At 46.8% G+C, this 19,889-nt stretch overlaps 1 protein-coding gene across 1 annotated transcript in view; it reads right to left on the bottom strand.

Annotated features, from left to right (window-relative positions):
• The window catches only part of ca10a (carbonic anhydrase Xa), a 239,639-nt gene that overhangs the window by 59,096 nt on the left and 160,654 nt on the right, over positions 1 to 19,889 (bottom strand). The window contains exon 4 of the mRNA XM_054736412.2: positions 2,353 to 2,538. Within this exon, the coding sequence (XP_054592387.1) occupies positions 2,353 to 2,538 (186 nt within the window). The remainder of the gene's footprint in view (positions 1 to 2,352; positions 2,539 to 19,889) is intronic.

Raw genomic sequence — 19,889 nt, forward strand, 5'->3', positions numbered from 1 at the left:
GGGATAACATCATCTGGGGAGCCAGAGGGTTTCATGGCTGCAACAGTTTTTTCTAGATAGGGCAAAGAGATGGGCTGAAAGCTTTGAAGTTGCACATAAGAGGGGGTAAATGAATCAGGAACATGGTTGGTTTGGTGAATCTGAGCTCTGATTACAGTAATCTTATTTAAGAAAAACTGCAGGATTTGGCTACACAAGTCAGCGGACACAGAGGAAAATAGATTTTGAACTGGGGAAAGCACTGCATTTATGGTTTTATATAACACACCTTGATTGTTTGAATTAGCATAGCAAAATAAAGCATAGGCCATGACATCTGCTTCATAATCCGAGCTAATCATTACCAGACAAAGAGATCATTCAACAAAGACCAGACATGCCAGCAATTATAAGTTGTATCCCTCTAATATTCGCTCTCTATGTGCTGCACTCGCCTCCTCGTTTCTCCGACCGGGAGCCTCTCGGTGGGAGAAGTTTTTCAAACTTCCGAAACTCTGAAACTTTCAGTATAAACACACCCTTAAGTGTTGCTCAGCCTGAAGTTACACATCTCCACTATCATCTGGTGTAAAGTAGTAACTTCATGAGGGATCATATTTGTGGCTCGCTAAAGTCAGTAATGATACTTGGCACTTAAAGAGTTAACTTCCCACTCAAGCACCTTTCTCTCTTAAGCTTGGTTTATGCTTGACGCGTTTGCTTTCCGCTTGGTGATGCGGCTCGCGGATGGAACGTGCTTCACAACTCGCAGCGTTTATGGTTCGTGCGGCTCGTCTCTGCGGTGAGCCAATATTCTCCCAAACTGTAGGGGGCAGCATGGAGCTCTACGGCATGCATCCAACACTACAACATAGTAGAAGTAGAAATTACTGTTGTTTACAACATGGCATTTCAGCATATTTAACAGCGTCCTCGTCTTTTCCGACAGTGCGAGCTATTTCTCTCCAAGAATTATTAACAACATGTTGATCACGGTGATCTCTGAGAGCTGAATCATACAAATGTCTGTATTTACCAACCTCTGCCATACTAGTTCTTGCCGGTCCGCCATGTTTTTCCGCGTCAGACCTCCCGCGTGGTTAGAAATTTTCCTAGGTGCGCGTTGCGGAAAGTTTGGGCCGTGCGGAGACGCGGTGGAGGGGCGTGGTTGTTAAAATGATGCAATTTTGCCACGCGGAGTCGTGCAGACCTCGCGGACGCATCAAGCATAAACCAACCTTTACTATGTGCTCTCATCTTTTACTGCCCCCTAGTGGTAAACACAACTCATACCACTTTGCCATGAGCTTTTCCAGCTTCATGGGTTCTTTCACATTTATTCTGCATGTTTCTGGCCCCACACACACACCAGGGGGCATTCTCTGGACCTTGTTTTTACCCTGGGATTAAACACTGACAGTGTTTGTCCCGAGGACATTTGTATTTTAGATCATCATTGCATTTTGTTTAACTTTTCAGTTTCTGCACCCCCACCTCCTGCTCGCTGTTTTGTTAGTTGTCATTTTCTTAATAAATGCATATTTTCTGCTGCTTTCAATCCACCTTTACCCTCTGATACTTACCAAGGACTGCCTCTCCATTCCACACAACACGGTCCAGTCAGAACCAGATTAGTTTCTGCAGTGAACCCCACTCCTTGGTCTAATAAAAGCATTTGCAGCCTTAAGCACCAGTGCAAAAACATTTGTGGAAGAAAACCCATCTCCATGTCCATCTGTTGCTTCTAAAGGACCTTCTGACCTACATTAACTCTGCAGTCATCGTTATCATCACCATCATTTATGCATAAAACATATTTCTGCATTAATAATGTGCAACGTGTTGTATGCAATACAGTAAAATACACAGTAAAAATGTATCAGGTAAAAACAGTAAAAACCCGACATAATAAAAACAGCCTAATTTCCAAACAGTAGCAGTAACAGCATCTAAAACCCATTAGATTAACAAAACTCACTCCAGCATAGGATCGGGTCTTTAATTAACTCCTAAAAACATCCGTTGATGGAGCTCTTCTGTCCACTAGCGGGAGGTTGTCCCATAGTTGTGGCCCAAGAACTGTGAAATCCTGCTCACCTTGGGAGCCAACAGAAAATCCATCGCTGCATATCAAATACATACAGTACACAGTGTGTGTGTGTGTGTGTGTGTGTGTGTGTGTGCGCGTGTGTGTGCGTGTGTGTGCGTGTGTGTGCGTGTGTGTGTGGTAAACTACTCTTGTTGAAGAAGGTACACACCTTCCTGCTTTTTCTCAAATAGTTGACATACTGGATACGTTCTATCTGACCCTTCTGTTGTGGGCATCCTGAGGCGGGTGTGCTGGTTTTATCTGTCCCTCACACTTAGACTCACCTCTCCAGAGAAGGATTGTCCATTCAGCAAGTGTTCTGAGCCCTGACCATCCTCACTGCCAAAGTGGAGCCGGATCTCCTCCAGACGGTGGCTGTATGTCATCGGGCCTCCAGAGATGTTTACCAAATGTTCTTTATCCAATCGTAGGGAAACGTGTCTGCCAGTGTTGTACATAGTCCCGCCCACCTGGAGACAAACACATCGACAGCCTCAAAAATCCGTTGAGCAGTTAGGATGGAAAAGAAATTGGTAAATGAGTGACTTCTAGAGTCCCAAAACCTCTCAAGGTGCTTTACAACAGTGGCTCCCAACCTTTTGACTCACGGACCCCTGAGGCATTTTCTCGTACCACGAGTACCTCCTTCGTGTTGACGATTCCCCAAAAGTAGAACGTACAACTGATTAATAAATGAAAGTAATTTCAGTAAATCTCAACGCTGAACCACGTCTCACTCCCTGCCTGGCTCAGGTGAGCTCTTTAACTTTAACAATCCTCAAGCAGGGTCCAGACCCCACGTGGAAACTTTCTGGAGCTCAGCATCTGGATCAGCACCACAGCTGGAGTAAATGTTCTGCATGGACTCGATGATTTCTGATCCATGTGAAACTGGACCGCATCCATTCTGCATTCAGTGTGAACGAGGCTTCAGGCGCTCTCTCAGTCGCAGCTGCAGCCCTGCTCTGGTTTTCCTTCACAGTGTGTCTTAACCCTGGTCCTCAGCTCCCCCGTCCTACATGTTTTAGGTGTTTCCCTGCTGCCACACACCTGATCTAGATGAGTGAGTGATTAACAGGTTTGTGCAGCACTTGATGTCATCCTGAGAAGGTAATGCAGATATGTAAATCAGGTGGGCTGAAGCAGAGACATGGAAAGCATGCAGGACTGGGGGGCTTGATAAAAGCTGGTTTATTATTCATTTGGGAAGGAATGGGTCATATGGGTATTATTACAATATTCTATACATATAGCAGTCTGTGTTGAAATTGCCAACTTTTCTTTTAGCTGATAATTTAGATCACACCTTTTGTTCCATCTGAAAACTGCAGAGGGATAATCACTGGAACTGGAGCTCAGAAAGTACAACGTGTGGCTGCAGCAGATGAGCAGCAGTCATGTGTGATTTTTACATTTTCTCACATATAAACTTCAGCTGAACAAATACTCCTAAAAGGCATAGAATGCCATTTAGGTTTATGAAAGTAGTTTTAATGTTGTGTTATGATTCATTCTCCAAACAATGCAACACAAACATCCTCACAGAACAAATAAGGATGAGGATATTTAAATAAGGGCTGCACAGTGGTGCAGTGGTTAGCGCTGTTGCCGTGCAGCAAGAAGGTCCTGATTCATGTTTTTCCTTTTATCATTGATACGTTTTACTTCACTAGTGAATAACTGCGGGTGAAACGATGCTTTGCTGCGTTTTTTATCAGCACGATTTAATAAGGTTGGAGGTTTTTTGTTTCTCTCTGCCTCCGTTAGAGCGACGCTCTGATCAGCGGGTCTGGGGTTATTAGAGGTCAGACACAGAGAGAGACAGGCAGGAAGAGAGACAGGCAGGGAGAGAGACAGGCAGGGAGAGAGACAGACAGGGAGAGAGACAGACAGGGAGAGAGACAGGCAGGGAGAGAGACAGGCAGGAAGAGAGACAGACAGGGAGACAGACAGACAGGGAGAGAGACATACAGGAAGAGAGACAGACAGGGAGAGAGACAGACAGGGAGAGAGACAGGCAGGGAGAGAGACAGGCAGGAAGAGAGACAGACAGGGAGAGAGACAGGCAGGAAGAGAGACAGGCAGGGAGAGAGACAGGCAGGAAGAGAGACAGACAGGGAGAGAGACAGACAGGAAGAGAGACAGACAGGGAGAGAGAGAGACAGGGAGAGAGACAGACAGGGAGAGAGACAGACAGGGAGAGAGACAGGCAGGAAGAGAGACAGGCAGGAAGAGAGACAGACAGGGAGAGAGACAGGCAGGGAGAGAGACAGGCAGGAAGAGAGACAGACAGGGAGAGAGACAGGCAGGAAGAGAGACAGGCAGGAAGAGAGACAGACAGGGAGAGAGACAGACAGGAAGAGAGACAGCCAGGGAGAGAGACAGACAGGGAGAGAGACAGACAGGGAGAGAGACAGCCAGGGAGAGAGACAGGCAGGGAGAGAGACAGGCAGGAAGAGAGACAGGCAGGGAGAGAGACAGACAGGGAGAGAGACAGACAGGGAGAGAGACAGGCAGGGAGAGAGACAGGCAGGAAGAGAGACAGACAGGGAGAGAGACAGACAGGGAGAGAGACAGACAGGGAGAGAGACAGGCAGGAAGAGAGACAGACAGGGAGAGAGACAGGCAGGAAGAGAGACAGACAGGGAGAGAGACAGACAGGGAGAGAGACAGACAGGGAGAGAGACAGGCAGGAAGAGAGACAGACAGGGAGAGAGACAGGCAGGAAGAGAGACAGACAGGGAGAGAGACAGACAGGGAGAGAGACAGGCAGGGAGAGAGACAGGCAGGAAGAGAGACAGACAGGGAGAGAGACAGGCAGGGAGAGAGCTGCACAAAACTCATGTTTTTAAAGAGAGAAACAGCTAGACATGTGTATTTGCTGCTGTAATATATATATATATATATATATATATATATATATATATATATATATATATATATATGCTTCTTCTTCTTCTTCTTTGGGTAAGGAAGGCTGGACGCCTTGTGGCGTATTGCTGCCACAGCAACACAATGCCCTACAGCCAAACCTGGCTACAGCCAGTCATAGACACCAACCGGCCGTAGAAAACGTAAAAACCCTCCACTCACCCTCCAACATAGCCACCAGCTCAGCAGTAAACACTGAACAGCCATCCTGAAGCCGGCGGCCACAGCTGTAACCCAGACTCGGAATCACCAACCCCACCCCCACTCTACCACTCACCGGGTCCTTCGAGCCACCTGTAAGTAACTGCAAATATGATCCCCAAACCATCCCCAGAAAACCCATAAAATCATCAGCCCTCCTAGCAGCCCGACCTTGACCCAAGAAAGAAAAATCAACCTCAGGTTCAGGCAATAACCAGAGCGGAACCGCAGCCCAAACCAAATGAGAACTCACAGGCCACTGGAGAAAGCCCAACTCCTCTGCCTGTCTCCTCAGATGATCTGGGAAACCACCCCCAACTCTTCTGCTCGACCCCTCGAATTCCCAATGTTGGCTCAACAACGCCATCGCAGGGGCAGACTCCCCAATGCTCTTAACTTGCAGCAGGTAACGGAGCCCCAACTTGACCCACTGAAACTCCAAAGGGATGTCTGCAGCTTCAACAAGGAGGGATGCCACCGGGGACAACCAAAACGCCCCAGTACACACCCTCATAGCTGCTGCTTGCAACACATCCAGTTGCTTCAGGGTCGAAGGCGCAGCCGAACCATACAGGAAACTCCCATAATCTAAGGCCAACCTGATCATACCCTCATAAACCAATATCAAAGTGGCTCTGTCCACCCCCAGTCCGACACCTTATAACATTCAGAATGCGGCCACACGTGGTCACCAAGCCCCGCACATGCACCTTCCACATCAGTCTCTCATCCAACCACATGCCCAAGTACCTATACACTGACACCCATTCCAAGTCCCGCCCCTCCAACCACAGCCCCACCTCAGGACCCCCCCTCTTAAAACCAAAAACGCCCCAGCGTCTCGCCCAGGACACTACACCATCCAAGCTCTCCTGCATCTTACGAAAAACATACTGAAGATTCCGACCACGCTTACAGAAAGGCCCGTCATCCACAAACAGTGATCGGTCTACATCACCAACCAAGGAGCCAAACAGACCGTTGATCAGGATGTTGAATAAAACCGGGCTGATCACACTGCCCTGCGGAACCCCATTCTCCACCCCAGCCAACTTGGATAGCACTGAACCCAACCTTACCTGGATTGTTCTGTCACATAGGAATCCCCTGATCCACCGCCACATCCTCCCCTGCACCCTAGCTCCTTACAGAGACACCAGCAGCCCTCCACAGCATATCATAGGCCTTCTCTATATCCAGGAGCACAGCCAAGACCACCTCCTTGTTCGCCAAAGCCCGCCTGACCTCCAGTTCTAGGGGCACTACCGTGTCCATATTGGAACGCCCCTGCCGTAACCCATACTGGTACAAGGCAAAGAAACCGCCGCACTCCAGGAAGTGCACCAACCATGAGGTGACCATATGCTCCCACACTTTACATACAACAGACGTCAAAGCAATAGGCCTGTACGAATCCAGGGCCCCTACAGGTTTCCCAGGCTTCAGGAACAGCACAGTGACCACATGCTTCCACTCAGCGGGTAAGTGACCAGTCCCCCAAACAAAGTTAATAAAGGAGAAGAACTTCTCCAGATCCCCAGCGCGCTGCAGCAGCGGGTTCCCCAATCCATCCCACCCAGGACTAGTATCTCTCCCAGTACGAATGGCTCTCTTAAGCTCTACCATATAGAAATAGAGGTTCAGGACATCAGATCCCTCCTCAACCTCTGTCAGCTGACCCAGAAAATTTGACAACACACCATCCCGGTAAGCACCGTCCTCAGCCGAGATGTTTGTCAAGCTATGAACCCTCTGAAAGCGAGCAGCCAGCAGATTCGCCTTCGCCTCATCATCCGAAGTCAACCGGCCTCCATCTACAAGCACTGGTATCCTGTGCCGCACCTGCGAACCAGAAATTTTGCGAACCATACCCCACGGCGACGTGACAGTGTTATGGGGCCCCAACGTGCCACAAAAATCCCTACAGCCAGCCTTCTTCGCAGCCCTCACCACCCTTCTAGCCTGTGCTCTGAACTTCTTATAGGCCAGCACGTACACTTCTACCGGATGCTTCCTGAGTTGCCTACATGTCTGATTCCTATCCCGTATGGCAACGCCACATGCTTCAGTCCACCATGGGACCATTGACCGCCTAGCACGGACTCGCTTCCTAGGTATAGTGGCCCCAGCCACCGATTTCACACACCCAGAGATGGCAGAATAAGGTTCATATACACACTCAGGTAACAAGTGGCAGGTGGGCACAATTAAGGTAAAAGCCAAGGCACGGGGGCAAGGGAAGCAACAACGTGACACACATCTTTCATTCTTTCATAAAAGTAAAACATAATTCTAAGTCTAGTTAGCTGAAAACGAGGCAGATCCCAGCCGAATGGTGTCATCATCTGGGTAATGAAATATTAACTTCTACGCGTACCCCCTGTAATGCACTCATGGACCACTAAAGGTACACGTACCCCTGGATGGGAACCACTGCTGTACAACACAGCAGTCAAAAGGGAGGGACTTTAAATCCCACCTTTAGTCTTGGTCTTCTTTCACCTCAGGACAACTAGAGTAAAGGTGCTGATTAAGCATCCTGAGGGTGGAGGTAAGTGAATCATCACCAGAGATCAGTCCAGGAGCTGTCTGTGTATCCATGGTCTCTATTGGTATTCACCACTGCTCGTTCTTATCTGCCCCCCGCCCAGTCTACCACACTCTGTAAATATTTTATAGACACTCTGCTAAATCAGTGATTTAAAGTGATGAAGGGAGAGTAAGATGGGGTTATGCAGAGTGGGGAGAGGAGGTGAAGAATGTGTTGCATTGATGGGGAAAGATGAACCAGAGGTAGATGAGAGGAAAATGAATCTGATGGGATTAGGCCAGAGTTTGAACAACTAGAGCCAACGAAAGGCAAATGAAAGGAGGACAAGCTAGTTTTAGATTAGTGTACTTTAGCATTCAAAGGTTAAACTGGAGAAATCTGGTGCAAAAGTTCATTACTGTCAGTAATTCTGACAGATTCATTCATGCACATCCAGATGTTTCTGCCTTCTTTTGTTATAATAGTGATGGTTATGGCATACAGTGTATGTAACCCCACATTCAGAATCTCAGACTAACAGAATATTGTGAAAAGGTTCAATACTCTAGACTCAGAGTCCCGCTCTATTCAGCTGATGAATCCAGAATACCCGCAGAGGGTTCCTGAGCCTTAAGTTCAGTGTCCCTCAGCCCGCGGTCTGGACCCAGTTTGCAAACCTCGACTTTCATGCCCTCATGCCACGATGCTTTCACGTTACCGAGGCAGTGCAGTTCTGTGCACACTCCATTCAAATAAGAACGTGTCAGCTCCACAACAGGGCAATGGTTTGCTCTTCTCCATGTGACAAACACAATCTGTCACTCACACATTACTGCTGCTCAACTGCTAGAGCCACATGTTTTACCTTCACTTCCAGTTCATTGATTATTCCACTGCAGTTTTCAGATGGAAAAAAGGTGTGATCTAAATTCTCGGCTAAAAGAAAAGTGGACAATGAAAATGTACAGTTTAAAGACGAAAGGACAGGAAAATTTGCCTTTATTCTTCCTCTATTCACCACCAGACCGACAATGAGAGAGCATTTCAGTGACAGGTTTCCTCTTAGATACATTATGAGACCAAGCTGATGGTCGGTTTTTAAATTAGATGGCAAACTGTCCATTTTCTGTAATATCTAATCCAGAAGGAGCATTTTGTGGAAGTAAAATAAAATTCTGATTATTGCACAAGTCTGCACTAGTGGAAATACGCAGATTCATTGTGGGATTACAGCCAGTGTTGCCAGTTACCTTGAAATAGTAATTTGATTACTGACTACTGATTACTACATTCAAAAGTAACTAAGCTACTTTACTGATTACTGTATGTCAAAATTAACTAAATTAGATTAGAATTAGATTATTATTTTGTAAATTAATTCATAAATGCTACTAACTGTAATGATTGCCTCAACATAAAACCCAGTTTTACGATGCTGATGCAGTGTGTTGGGAAGAATGCTAACAGTTAGCATCTAACGTAAGGAAGAATGCTAACATCTTAGGTGTGTTCTTGCTGTGTCGTGTCTCTAATTCCATGCCGTAGGTCTTTTTTTCAAAACACAGAGCAGTTTTGTTTACCGCTATGTTTCGTTTGAGGCTGCAAACTTCCTCAGGCCTTCTTCAGCCTTCCCCCGTGACTGGAGGAGTGAAAAGATGCGCAGCAAGCGTTTTATTTGTGGACGGAAATGACAGGAAACGTGGGTGTAGAGGTGGCGAGCGCATGAAGAGGTGGAGGAGGATGAGAGACAAATCTGTCCGTGTTAAAAAGTCTCTTATATACAAAAAACACAATATAAACACACTGTCTTGGACCGATACATGACACACAGCACCAAGGTTGCAGGTTCGAAACCCGGCTGTGTGGAGTTGCGTGTTCTCCCCATGCATGCGTGGGTTTCCTCCGGGTACTCCGGTTTCCCCCACAGATCACAACATGCCCTGTAGGTTATAAATTGTAAGTCGCTTTGGATAAAAGCGTCTGCTAAATAAATAAACATAAACACAAACATAGACAGGATACCACAGAACAGCGCTGCGCCCTCTGCTGTCCTGGCAGGGAATTGCTTTGCAACACTCAGGAGATGGAGAAGAATGAGGGCAAAACATCTCGGTGCGTGCGTGCGTGTCTCTCCCTGTTGGAGCTGACGGAGAAGCACGAAGCAGGCTTAAGGCTTCGAGTGCATAATACACAAGTGTGCAAAGGATCAAAGACCGTGAGCATTGTGTCATCGATGCATGTTGCTATTTGAGCTACTTTTAAAAACAACAACAGCAACTCCATTTTAACCCACCCTTCTATAACCCAGCTCTCCGTGAAGGCCGAGTCTGTCTCACATCCGAGTTCAGCTCAGAGCAGAGAGGACGGCTCCACGAACACGAGAGAGTGCACGACACACAGCTTGTTGTCTGGAAGACCGTCTGCATTCCAATGCCTGCACAGAGTTGTGCTTGCTGCTGCAGTAAAAGTTGGTTTCAGCTCCATCAAGGTCACACAGCACACATAGGAAGGAGACAAACTTAACAGACCTCTTTCCTCCGCATACTCTGACATTGCAGCACTAACCCGAGGGCAAAGGGAGGCAAAGGCAGCCGATAGCTTTGATGGAAGACAGCTAGCACGATAAATATTTGATGCTACGTGTGGGTTGTTGTGCTCAGAATGAAAACTCAAACGTTGTGTTGTTTAGCGGCGTTTCAGACTTTAGCTTTAAACATGAGAGCGGCTCTCAGCAGATGGTGCCCTGCATTCCTCAGAACAAGATCACACTGAGCTGCAGATGTGCAAGAGGCAGAAAACCAGAGCTCCTTTCAGAGGAATGAAGCAGGAATCCACACTGGGTTTACAGGCAAATACGGGACCACGAAAGCCCAAACCATCTGCCATTTCACTCATAAAAATCCTGATGCCAGTTCTCGGAGATATACAATAAACAGGTGGGTTTACGGGTGGGAGCGCGTTTCGTTCTGAAGCATCTGGTTAGGACCGAGGCCCTGCCAGAGCACTGTCTGTTGATGACGAGGCCCGTCACCAGCAGGTGGAGGACAGGATCTGGGATGTGTGTGGGGGACACTCTAAAACACGTCAACACAAACTCACAGGCAGTTACCTTGAAATAGATTACTGCTGCCAAAAGTAACTTAGTTACTTAACTGATTCATTCATTTTAAAAGTAACTAAGTTAGATTACGAGTTACTTTGTTAGTTACTTTCAGCATCTACCAAAAACACTCTCCGCTGCCTCAACATAAAAACTACATCTGGTTTTGCCAACACTCACGTTACTGCAAATGCTTTTTAACAGTGATGTCAACAACGTGTCTTCTTCCATTTAAAGTTGAACTTTAACCCTGTCGCCTGACATGATGCAGGTTTTATAAAAATAAAATAAAAACAGTCTTTCTTGACCTCACTTAAAACAAATAGTATTCATAAAAAAATAAAACACACAGAGCCAGCACAGAGTGTACAACCAACCTTAATATTTTCATCTTTAGCTGATACAAACTCTGAACAGTGACTACATTTCCAGCTAGAAAACACACCTCTCTCTCCTCCCGCCATTGTTGATCACGCTGTAGTCCAGGGGTCTGCAACCTTTTCCCATCAAAGAGCCATTAGTACCCGTTTCCCACAGTAAAGACAACACTGGGAGCCGCGGCGTTGTGGGCGGGGCCTACCCTCAGACAGCAGAGAGCTGCTTTAACCGATCACAACAGGTGACAGCAGCCAAACCCAGTCGCTCGTGTACCTTAAAGTTATCGTTCAGCAGAAGATAGTAGATAAAACAGTGTGTATGAAACTGACCCAGAACGTGTAGCCGTCTGTGTCGACAGTACTTAGATATTTTCACCCTGTCGGTGGTTTTAATGTTGCAGGTGACGCTTTTTGACGCGTCACACGTCTCCTTTTAAAACATGTTTAAACTGTTCAGAATACAAATCCAGGCTCTGTCTCGATGGATTGTTGTAGTTAAACTTTGTGCTGAACTGAACTTTACATTAAACGTTGTTGAAAAGGTAAGAAAAGGATCCGATCTATTTGTTGTTGCCTCGTTTACAGAGATGGAGGTAACGGCGCAGTGCGCGTGGCTCTGGTGCTAATCAGGTTTAACGTTCCTGTTTGCAACGATCTTCACAAGAAGGTAAAACAGTCACATGACAGGGTCACACTGACTGGATATTTCCCGTATTTGATCGTTTACTTTGACGGAGAAACCTCAGGGCTGCAGAAGCGCTGATATTTTTATCGTTACGCACATCGCGGAGGTAGCTACACCAATCCAGAACAGATTCCCATCAGAACATCTGAGCTGGACACTGAGCTCCACGCAGCTCGCTGTCAGCGCGTACGTGAGGTGGACAGCGAGCTGAAGATGTGTAGATCGGGGGCCTGGAGCGCGTTGCAGAACCAGAACCAGAACCATGCAGGAAGGTTCCTCCCACTGAAGCGAGTGTTGTCCAAACCCGGTCTCTCAGAGGGACGTGTCCCTTAGAAAATGTTCCTGATGAAACTTTGGCTGAACAGCGCTTGTTCCTGCCTCCAGCGTGGCGACGCCTCCGTGAGCCCGTCTGAGGAAAAGTCCAGAACCTCACATCCTCTTCAGCTCAGAAAGCTCCTATAGAGACGTCTGGTTACGCACAAGCAGGTGACCTGTCAGGACCTGGACCTGTTCAGGTGTACGCAGACTATCTATACATTTGGTATCAGCTTACAGATAAAAATGATGCAGTAAAATAAAATATATTTGAATTAAATATTCATTAATTATTTTACGCGCAGAGAGCCGCATCTTCAGAGGGATGAAAGAGCCGCATGCGGCTCCAGAGTGCATTATGGGTAGCCAGCGTCCAGTTTTATGTTCTTTGTTGTGTTTTATTGCAGGGTTGTGTTTGATGTTTTAGTCGTTTATTCAGTAATATGATTATGTTTTCTTGTTGGTTTTAATTTTAAACCATGCGTGAGAGTTATATCCCAACAAATGGCATCGCGGTGCCGTTCTACTGTGTGGTGAAGCAGTGTACTGCTTCCCTTGTGCATGGAAAATGCACGCTGGTTGGTCAGATACTTTATGCACAGCTGATCTTGGCTCCTCCTCTGTCATGTTTTATTTCCTTTATTCAGGGTTTTCCTGAGCAGAACAAATTCAGAGTTAATGGACAAGTCGCTTAATTTGATTACTAATATGGAAACAGTCACGCGCGCTACTGGCATCACAGGGACCTCCAGAGGTGGAGCTTCTATTACTAACCACAGAGATGTCAGCGAGCCCTTCAGAGTGAACCTGGACTTTAGCATGTTCTGTCATTTGTGCCGCCTGCTGGCCCAACCCTGGATAGAGCTCTGCTGCCAGCAGCGTGGCCTCCTTTCACAGGCGGCACCACCGCGGTCCAAGCTGTCTGACTCTCCTGGGAGCGGGCACCTGCAGCAGTCTTTCATTTGTGCTGCTGTTTTATTTAAAGGATGGTCCAGAAGGCCGCTAGTCATGCGTGAGACTAGAAGTGCATTACTAGCAGTAAGCAGTTTATGGTGAAACAGTCGTGCTTTGAAAGTATCACATGCAAACCGTCACTGACTTCCATTCATTTTAGTGACTGGATTGTGCCTAACCCTCACCGTAACCCGTCGACGCCGAACCCTAACTAACCCTAACCGACACACACCTCTAAAACTCTGCTCTGTGACGTTGTACCAAAGAGGGCCAGCATTGTTATTGGTTCTCACTTTGATATATAGACGAACACACACACACACACACACACACACACACACACACACACACACCTTGCTATGGAGATGGCAGTGTCCTTCATCTGAGGTGACTCCCGTCTGAGGCAGGGGTGCCCAGTACTGGTCCTGGAGGGCCGGTATCAGCAGGTTTTAGTGGTTTCTCTGCTCCAACACACCTGATTCAGTGTTTAATCAGTGTGCAGCAGCTCATCAGGCTCTGCAGAAGCCTGTTAATCACCTGCTGATTGAAATCAGGTGTGTGGAAGTAGGGTTGACAGTTAAACGTGCTGGGTACCGACCCTCCAGGACTAGTACTGAGCACCCCTGGTCTAAGGACAGGACATGTCAAACAGCTCGGCCCAGTTCTCCCACCAACAGAACAATCCGACAGAACGGGTCGTCAGGTCTCTCATCCTTTGTGCAGACAGGACCACAACCCCCAGGTTGCATGCCACTGATCCGTGTATAACACCGTGATGATCTAGGTCAATATCTGTTAACGGCTCTGCTAATGCTGGATCCATACCCAGGGCACTCCCTGGTGCCCTGAAGAACCGGCCCAAATCAATGCTATCGAGCTGCGTTAAACTGCAGAGCTGACAGGAATGTTGGGCTCGCCCATTTGAGCTGGTTCTGATGTCAGATCAGAAGTTCAAAAGCTGGATTAAGACAACAGTTGTGTGTGTGTGTGTGTGTGTGTGTGTGTGTGTGTGTGTGTGTGTGTGTGTGTGTGTGTGAGAGAGAGAGACTGAAAATTAGCATCAGGGCTTACATGGCAACTTAGCTTTTTCACAGCTAGGTGGGCTGGGTTCTCACTGCCCTGGGTGGGTTTTGGGGACAGGGGGCCTGCTAGGGCCAGTGAGGGAGCTGGCTCCCTGGGAGGGCTTAGGCCCCCAGTCCTCTCCATCATCAGACATTGCCCTCCTCCTGCTGCTCCACCACATCACCACACACATAGGACCTTGTGGTGTTGGTAAGGTCAAGGGGTGCGGGGATGGTTCCCATTTCTCTGGTGCCTTGTGCTCCACTTTATTTTGCAATTAAAACGTGTACATGTAGTATTTACAAACATTGTCGGGGGGACAACTCTATAGAAGGGGGGCCATGTCCCCCCTGTCCTCCTCGGGATCTCTGCCTATGCTGCCATGTGATGGGCTCTGCAGGTAAAACTGTTCATTTCTTTTCTTATTAGTGACGAGGAGTCCAGGCACAGGTGCAGGGGGGTCTGGTTAAACTTTACTCAAGCTCAGCTCAAAATGTTGGTTACTCATTGTAACTCCATATTATACGAGTATAGCGTAGCCCTTTAAGCTATCGCTTATTGGATTATTATCTCTTTGCTTATCCTATCGTGAAGAGCTTTTTGTGTACGTCTGCCTACTAGGCAGGTCCTGGCCCTATAAAGGGGCCGAGAAGCACAAATCCTCTCCATAAGGCTCAGAGTACGTACATTTTATTTATATAGCACTCATCTCAGACATAGAATTACAAAGTGCTTCATGTAGATCAACACAAACGGACCTGAGGGCTCGGGTTGGAGCATAAGGCTTTAACAGTTCAGTAATATAGGGAGGAGCTTGACCATGTAGAGCCCTGAAAGTTCTAGTCAGGACTCTAAAATGAACTCTAAAGTTAACGGGTAACCAGTGCAGAGACACCAGAATAGGAGTGATGGGTGCTCTTCTGTTTGCTCCAGTTAGGAGCCTCGCTGCAGAGTTCTGGACCAACTGAAGGTGGTCAGGGATTATTGTTAAAACATGTGAAGAGTGTGTTACAGTAATCTAGACGGGAGGAGATAAAGGCATGGAGAACCATTTCAAGTTCATGTTTTGACACCAACCTTTGCAGTTTGGAGATATTTCTTAAATGATGAAAACAGTTTCGGACCAACGTTTCTGAGTGACCTTCAAGAGACACTGATTGGTCAAAAACACCCAAAATCCTTAAGTTTGTCGTGACGACAGAGGATAACTGACCAAGTTTTAGACCAGACCTGGGCATTTTACGGCCCGCGGGCCACATCCGGCCCTTTGGTTGACTTTGACCGGCCCGCGTAAGGTTAATTGGAAATTACAAAATAAATGTATTTTCTCATTTTACCTCATGCATGGGCTAAGGCTGCATTGCTTTTATTTTGAAGTTGTTTTTTACGTGCACAATGACGCAATACGTATAGCAACAAGTGCCCGCGGTTGACATGGTGATTGTAGCCTGAGAAATGTCCGCTCATGCAAAAAAAAAAAAAAAAAAAAAAAAAGAAAGATGCCGAATGCAGGATTTTCAACAAAAATTGGACTGCTAAGTATTTTTTTTACTGAAGTCGGAGGTAAAGCCGTGTGTTTGGTTTGCGGGGAGGAGATTGCCGTGTTTAAGGACTACAATTTGAGTCGGCATTACGACAAGAAACACTCGGAAAAATACAAGAACTTGTCTGATGCTGAGAGCTGAGAGGGCACGGACATCCGAAGCTTTGCTAGCAAAGTTGCAAAAGCAGCAAGGCTGTTTTACTAAGCTTCACACATCCAGGGATGCAGCAGCCAGGACCAGCTTTGTGATATCCCACAAAATAGCTAAAAACAGCGAGCCGTTTTCGGAGGGAGAGTTTGTCAAAGAGTGCATGGTGGACTCTGCCGCACTAATATGCCCTGAAAAAAAAGGCGCATTTGAGCAAATCCCGCTGTCCAGGCGAACCGTGACCAGGAGGATGGAGGACATTGCGGGGAACCCGGAGCTTCAGCTGCAACGTGAAGTGGCAAGTTTTGACTTTTTCTCATTAGACGGGAGCTGTGATGTCCGCGACACAGCCCAGCTGCTCGTATTTGTCCGGGGATAACGGACTTCAAGCTCACAGAGGAGCTGGCAGCAATGCGGTGGATGAAAGGGACAGCGACAGGGAGTGATGTTTCTACAGAGGTAAATGCGTGCACGGACACTCTGGGATTGAAATGGGAGAGACTGTCAGGTGTCACAACAGACGGTTGTCCAAATCTTAAGCCGGGCGTACACTGTGCGACTTTTTCACTTTTTTGAGCCGATTTTCCAGTCGTGCGAGAATCCACGACATCGGGGCGAGTTTTGCGCCGAGCGGTCGTGTAGTGTACAGGGGGTTACGAGAGGCGATTAACACCACGTGACCAGCTGCCGATCAGCAGTCGTGAGGTCGCACTCTGGTGTGTTTAATATTTCGCTCGTCCCTCGTGAGGGTATCGCACTGTTGAAGCGGCGCTGCGAGCAGCTGCGACCCAAAAAGTATCAGAACCGCTCACGGCGCATGCGCGCGCAATCCTGCATCAATGCCGGTCGCTCGCTATTTCCCTAATAACACACGCTGTTCGTTTTTGTTTCTACACGTTTTTTTACTCACAAAGATTGTCAAGAAAGCGTGTTTGTCGTGTTCATGTCAAATTAAACTGATCACAAAACACAGATTTACTTTCTTTATTTGGTTTTCCTCATCCAACCCCCATAAATCCCTGTGTGTCCTGCAGCACTCCCGAAGGACAACAGGCAAGACAAAAAAGTCTGACGTGTTGAGTAAAAACTGCTATTTTTAGCACATTTTTAGGGCCGACGTGTTGCTACCAGACGTACAGTGTGAGCAGTCAGGTCGCATCCGAGAACTGGGTTGTACAGTGTGAGCACACGACTCGTGAGATCTGCTCTGCGAGGAAGTCGTACACTTTGAGCTGAAGCTGAGTGCTGCGAGTGAAAAAGTCGCACAGTGTACGCCCGGCTTTACATGGAAAAATGTCGGACTTTTGAAACGCACGCAAGATAAAGTGACAGAAATCGATGCAGATCAAAAATTGGTGTTTTTGCATTGAATTATACACCAACATGTGTTGTGCAAGTCAGTGCTAAAAATCAACCATGTTACTGATGTTGTTACTAAAGTAATAAACTTCATCAGGGCGCGGGCGATGGATCACAGACAGTTTGTGGCTCTTTTGGAGGACTCCACACAGCTGTCAGCTGGCTCAGCCTGGGGAAAGTGCTGAAGAGGGTTTGGGACTTGAAAGCAGAGATTCAGGATCTCTGCTGGATTTCTACTCTTCTCTAGGAGGATTTTCCAAACCTGAGGAGACATGCTCAGAAGATGTTGGTTCTCTTCGGCTCTACCTACATTTGTGAACAAACATTTTCAATGATGAAGTTTACAAAATCCAGGTAAAGATCCTCTCTCACTGATGATCATTTGTCAGCTGTGCTTCGCTTCTCCACCTCAGACATTCAACCTGACTTTGATGCACTCGTTAAAGCCCAGCAGAGACTAGATTTCTCTCACTGAATAAGAAAAAAATCACTTAAAAACACAAAATAAGGTGTTTGGACCACAAATGTAGGCAACTAGCAGTGAACTGGGACACTTTTTTTAAACCTCTTTCTCAAGATCACAGTTCAGTGATTTTATTTTACAGACAATACTGCGTGTCTGTAGAATGCTAAGAACCTCTTTCCAACAATATTTGAAACTCAGAATGTGTTTTGGAGTGAATGTGAATGAAACTGTTAACTAATATAAGTCACAAATGTTTAACAAAAACCAAATGTGCACACTTTGTTTACCATTGCCTTGGGAAATTTGAATAAATCACATTTTTGTAAGACAACCTCACTTTTTCCTTTTTGCTCATTTATAACATATAGTCTACTCTTACCAGCTTGAAAAAACGATGGTATTTACTGCTTTTTATAAAGAAATACCATTAATATTATGCATAATTGACTTCAGCCTTTTGGCCTGGCCCTCCACAATATTTTCTATTTCTCATGTGGCCCCATGGAAAAAATAATTGCCCACCCCTGTTTTAGACTAATCAGGGGAACCATGCTCTCAGGGGCGATGATCAGACACTCAGTCTCTTCAGAGTTTAACTGAAGGAAGTTATCTCCTAGCCGGCTGGTGATCGCTGATCGACACTCTGGTAATTCAGTTTGTAGAACTCAGAATCCTTAAAGGATCATCAGGCGTCCTTTAAATACCCCAGAAAATCACACCTGCAAACAATCTGCCCCAATCATCAGTGCTCCAACACTAAACCCAAACGGAAATAAACATCCACATAAATGCACCTAAGTGTTAACATAAACAAAAGACAAAACTGTTTCTGCAGTACAAGAAACATTTTCACACTAAGACCAAAGAAACAAATCCCACTTCCTTTGGTTTGTCCAAATGAAGCAGCCAATCGGAGGATGATCCAGGGAGGTAGTACTGGGTGGGCGGGTGGGCCCTCCCCTCACAACCTACTCTGGATACAGAGCAAACATGAAATCCCAAATGATAACCACATCAACACACCAACAAATCTCATTACATCCACACCAGTGCAACATTCACATTTCAGTCTGGTTAAAATATCCCCATCACAGCACCAGCAGGCTACAGAAATAATCACAGGGGCGGATGGGAGATCATCCATACCACTTTGTCACAGCCCCCCCTTCCCCCCCCCCCCCCCGGGCTCATTACTCCTCAAAGGAATGAGAAAGAATGTCATCTGCATAGAGGTGATAAGAGACATTATGAAAAGAATCAAGTGTCTGTCCAAGAGGGAGTGTGTGCAGTAGAATCAGCAGTGGACCCAACTTGGACCCACTGAAGGATTGGTTCAATAACTGCATGTTTGAAAACAGATGGTACAGAGCCAGATTGTAGGGATACATTAATAAAATCTACAATGCATGGGCCAGTTTGGTCAAACATCCTGATGAACGAGGAAGTAGGAATGAAATCAGCAGGGCGTGAGGTTGGTGTCACGTGTTTCTGAATGAGGGGGTAGGAAGGTCAGAGAGCCCCTTTAGAACCAGTGGGGCCAGGCTGCTTAAAGGGCTATGCTATACCCATAAGATCTGGGGTTACAATACGTAACCAATATTTTATTTCATATAGCCCCGCCCTTTAACCTATCGCCTATTGGATTAAAGGCGAAGCTCGATGTCACCGCCACACTGGTTTGGAACAAACCCAGAACGGACTACAAAGCTTCCACCTTACTGGATCTCTAAACACCTACCGGATGGCGTAAGACACGAGTGAGCAGCCGCAGAAACATGGCGACAAGCACATGGATACGTAGCATTCAGCTGGTGAGCCCCTGAGGTTGCTTAGCAACCCACAAAAGTGGGGAAGGCTGTCATTTTGAGGCAGAAACACCACATCATGATAAAATAACAAAAGTATGGCCAGTGCAGGTGCTTTGTGGACGTGTTAAGGACTAAAATGAAAACTACTTGGCTCACACCGAAGCAGCAGCCGCGATTAAACGGAGCTTTGAGCGAGCACCACATTAGTAGTGAGACTCGTGGATACGTCTCTGAGATAGAGGCGTGCAAAGGGAGACGGTGAGGACCATGAAGCAGCCATACACACGTCTGCCACTGACATCCCAGCTCGCTGTGCCACAGAAGAAATGACCCATGTGGCGT

Source organism: Nothobranchius furzeri, chromosome 16, assembly GCF_043380555.1.
Source record: "Nothobranchius furzeri strain GRZ-AD chromosome 16, NfurGRZ-RIMD1, whole genome shotgun sequence".
Lineage (NCBI taxonomy): Eukaryota > Metazoa > Chordata > Actinopteri > Cyprinodontiformes > Nothobranchiidae > Nothobranchius > Nothobranchius furzeri.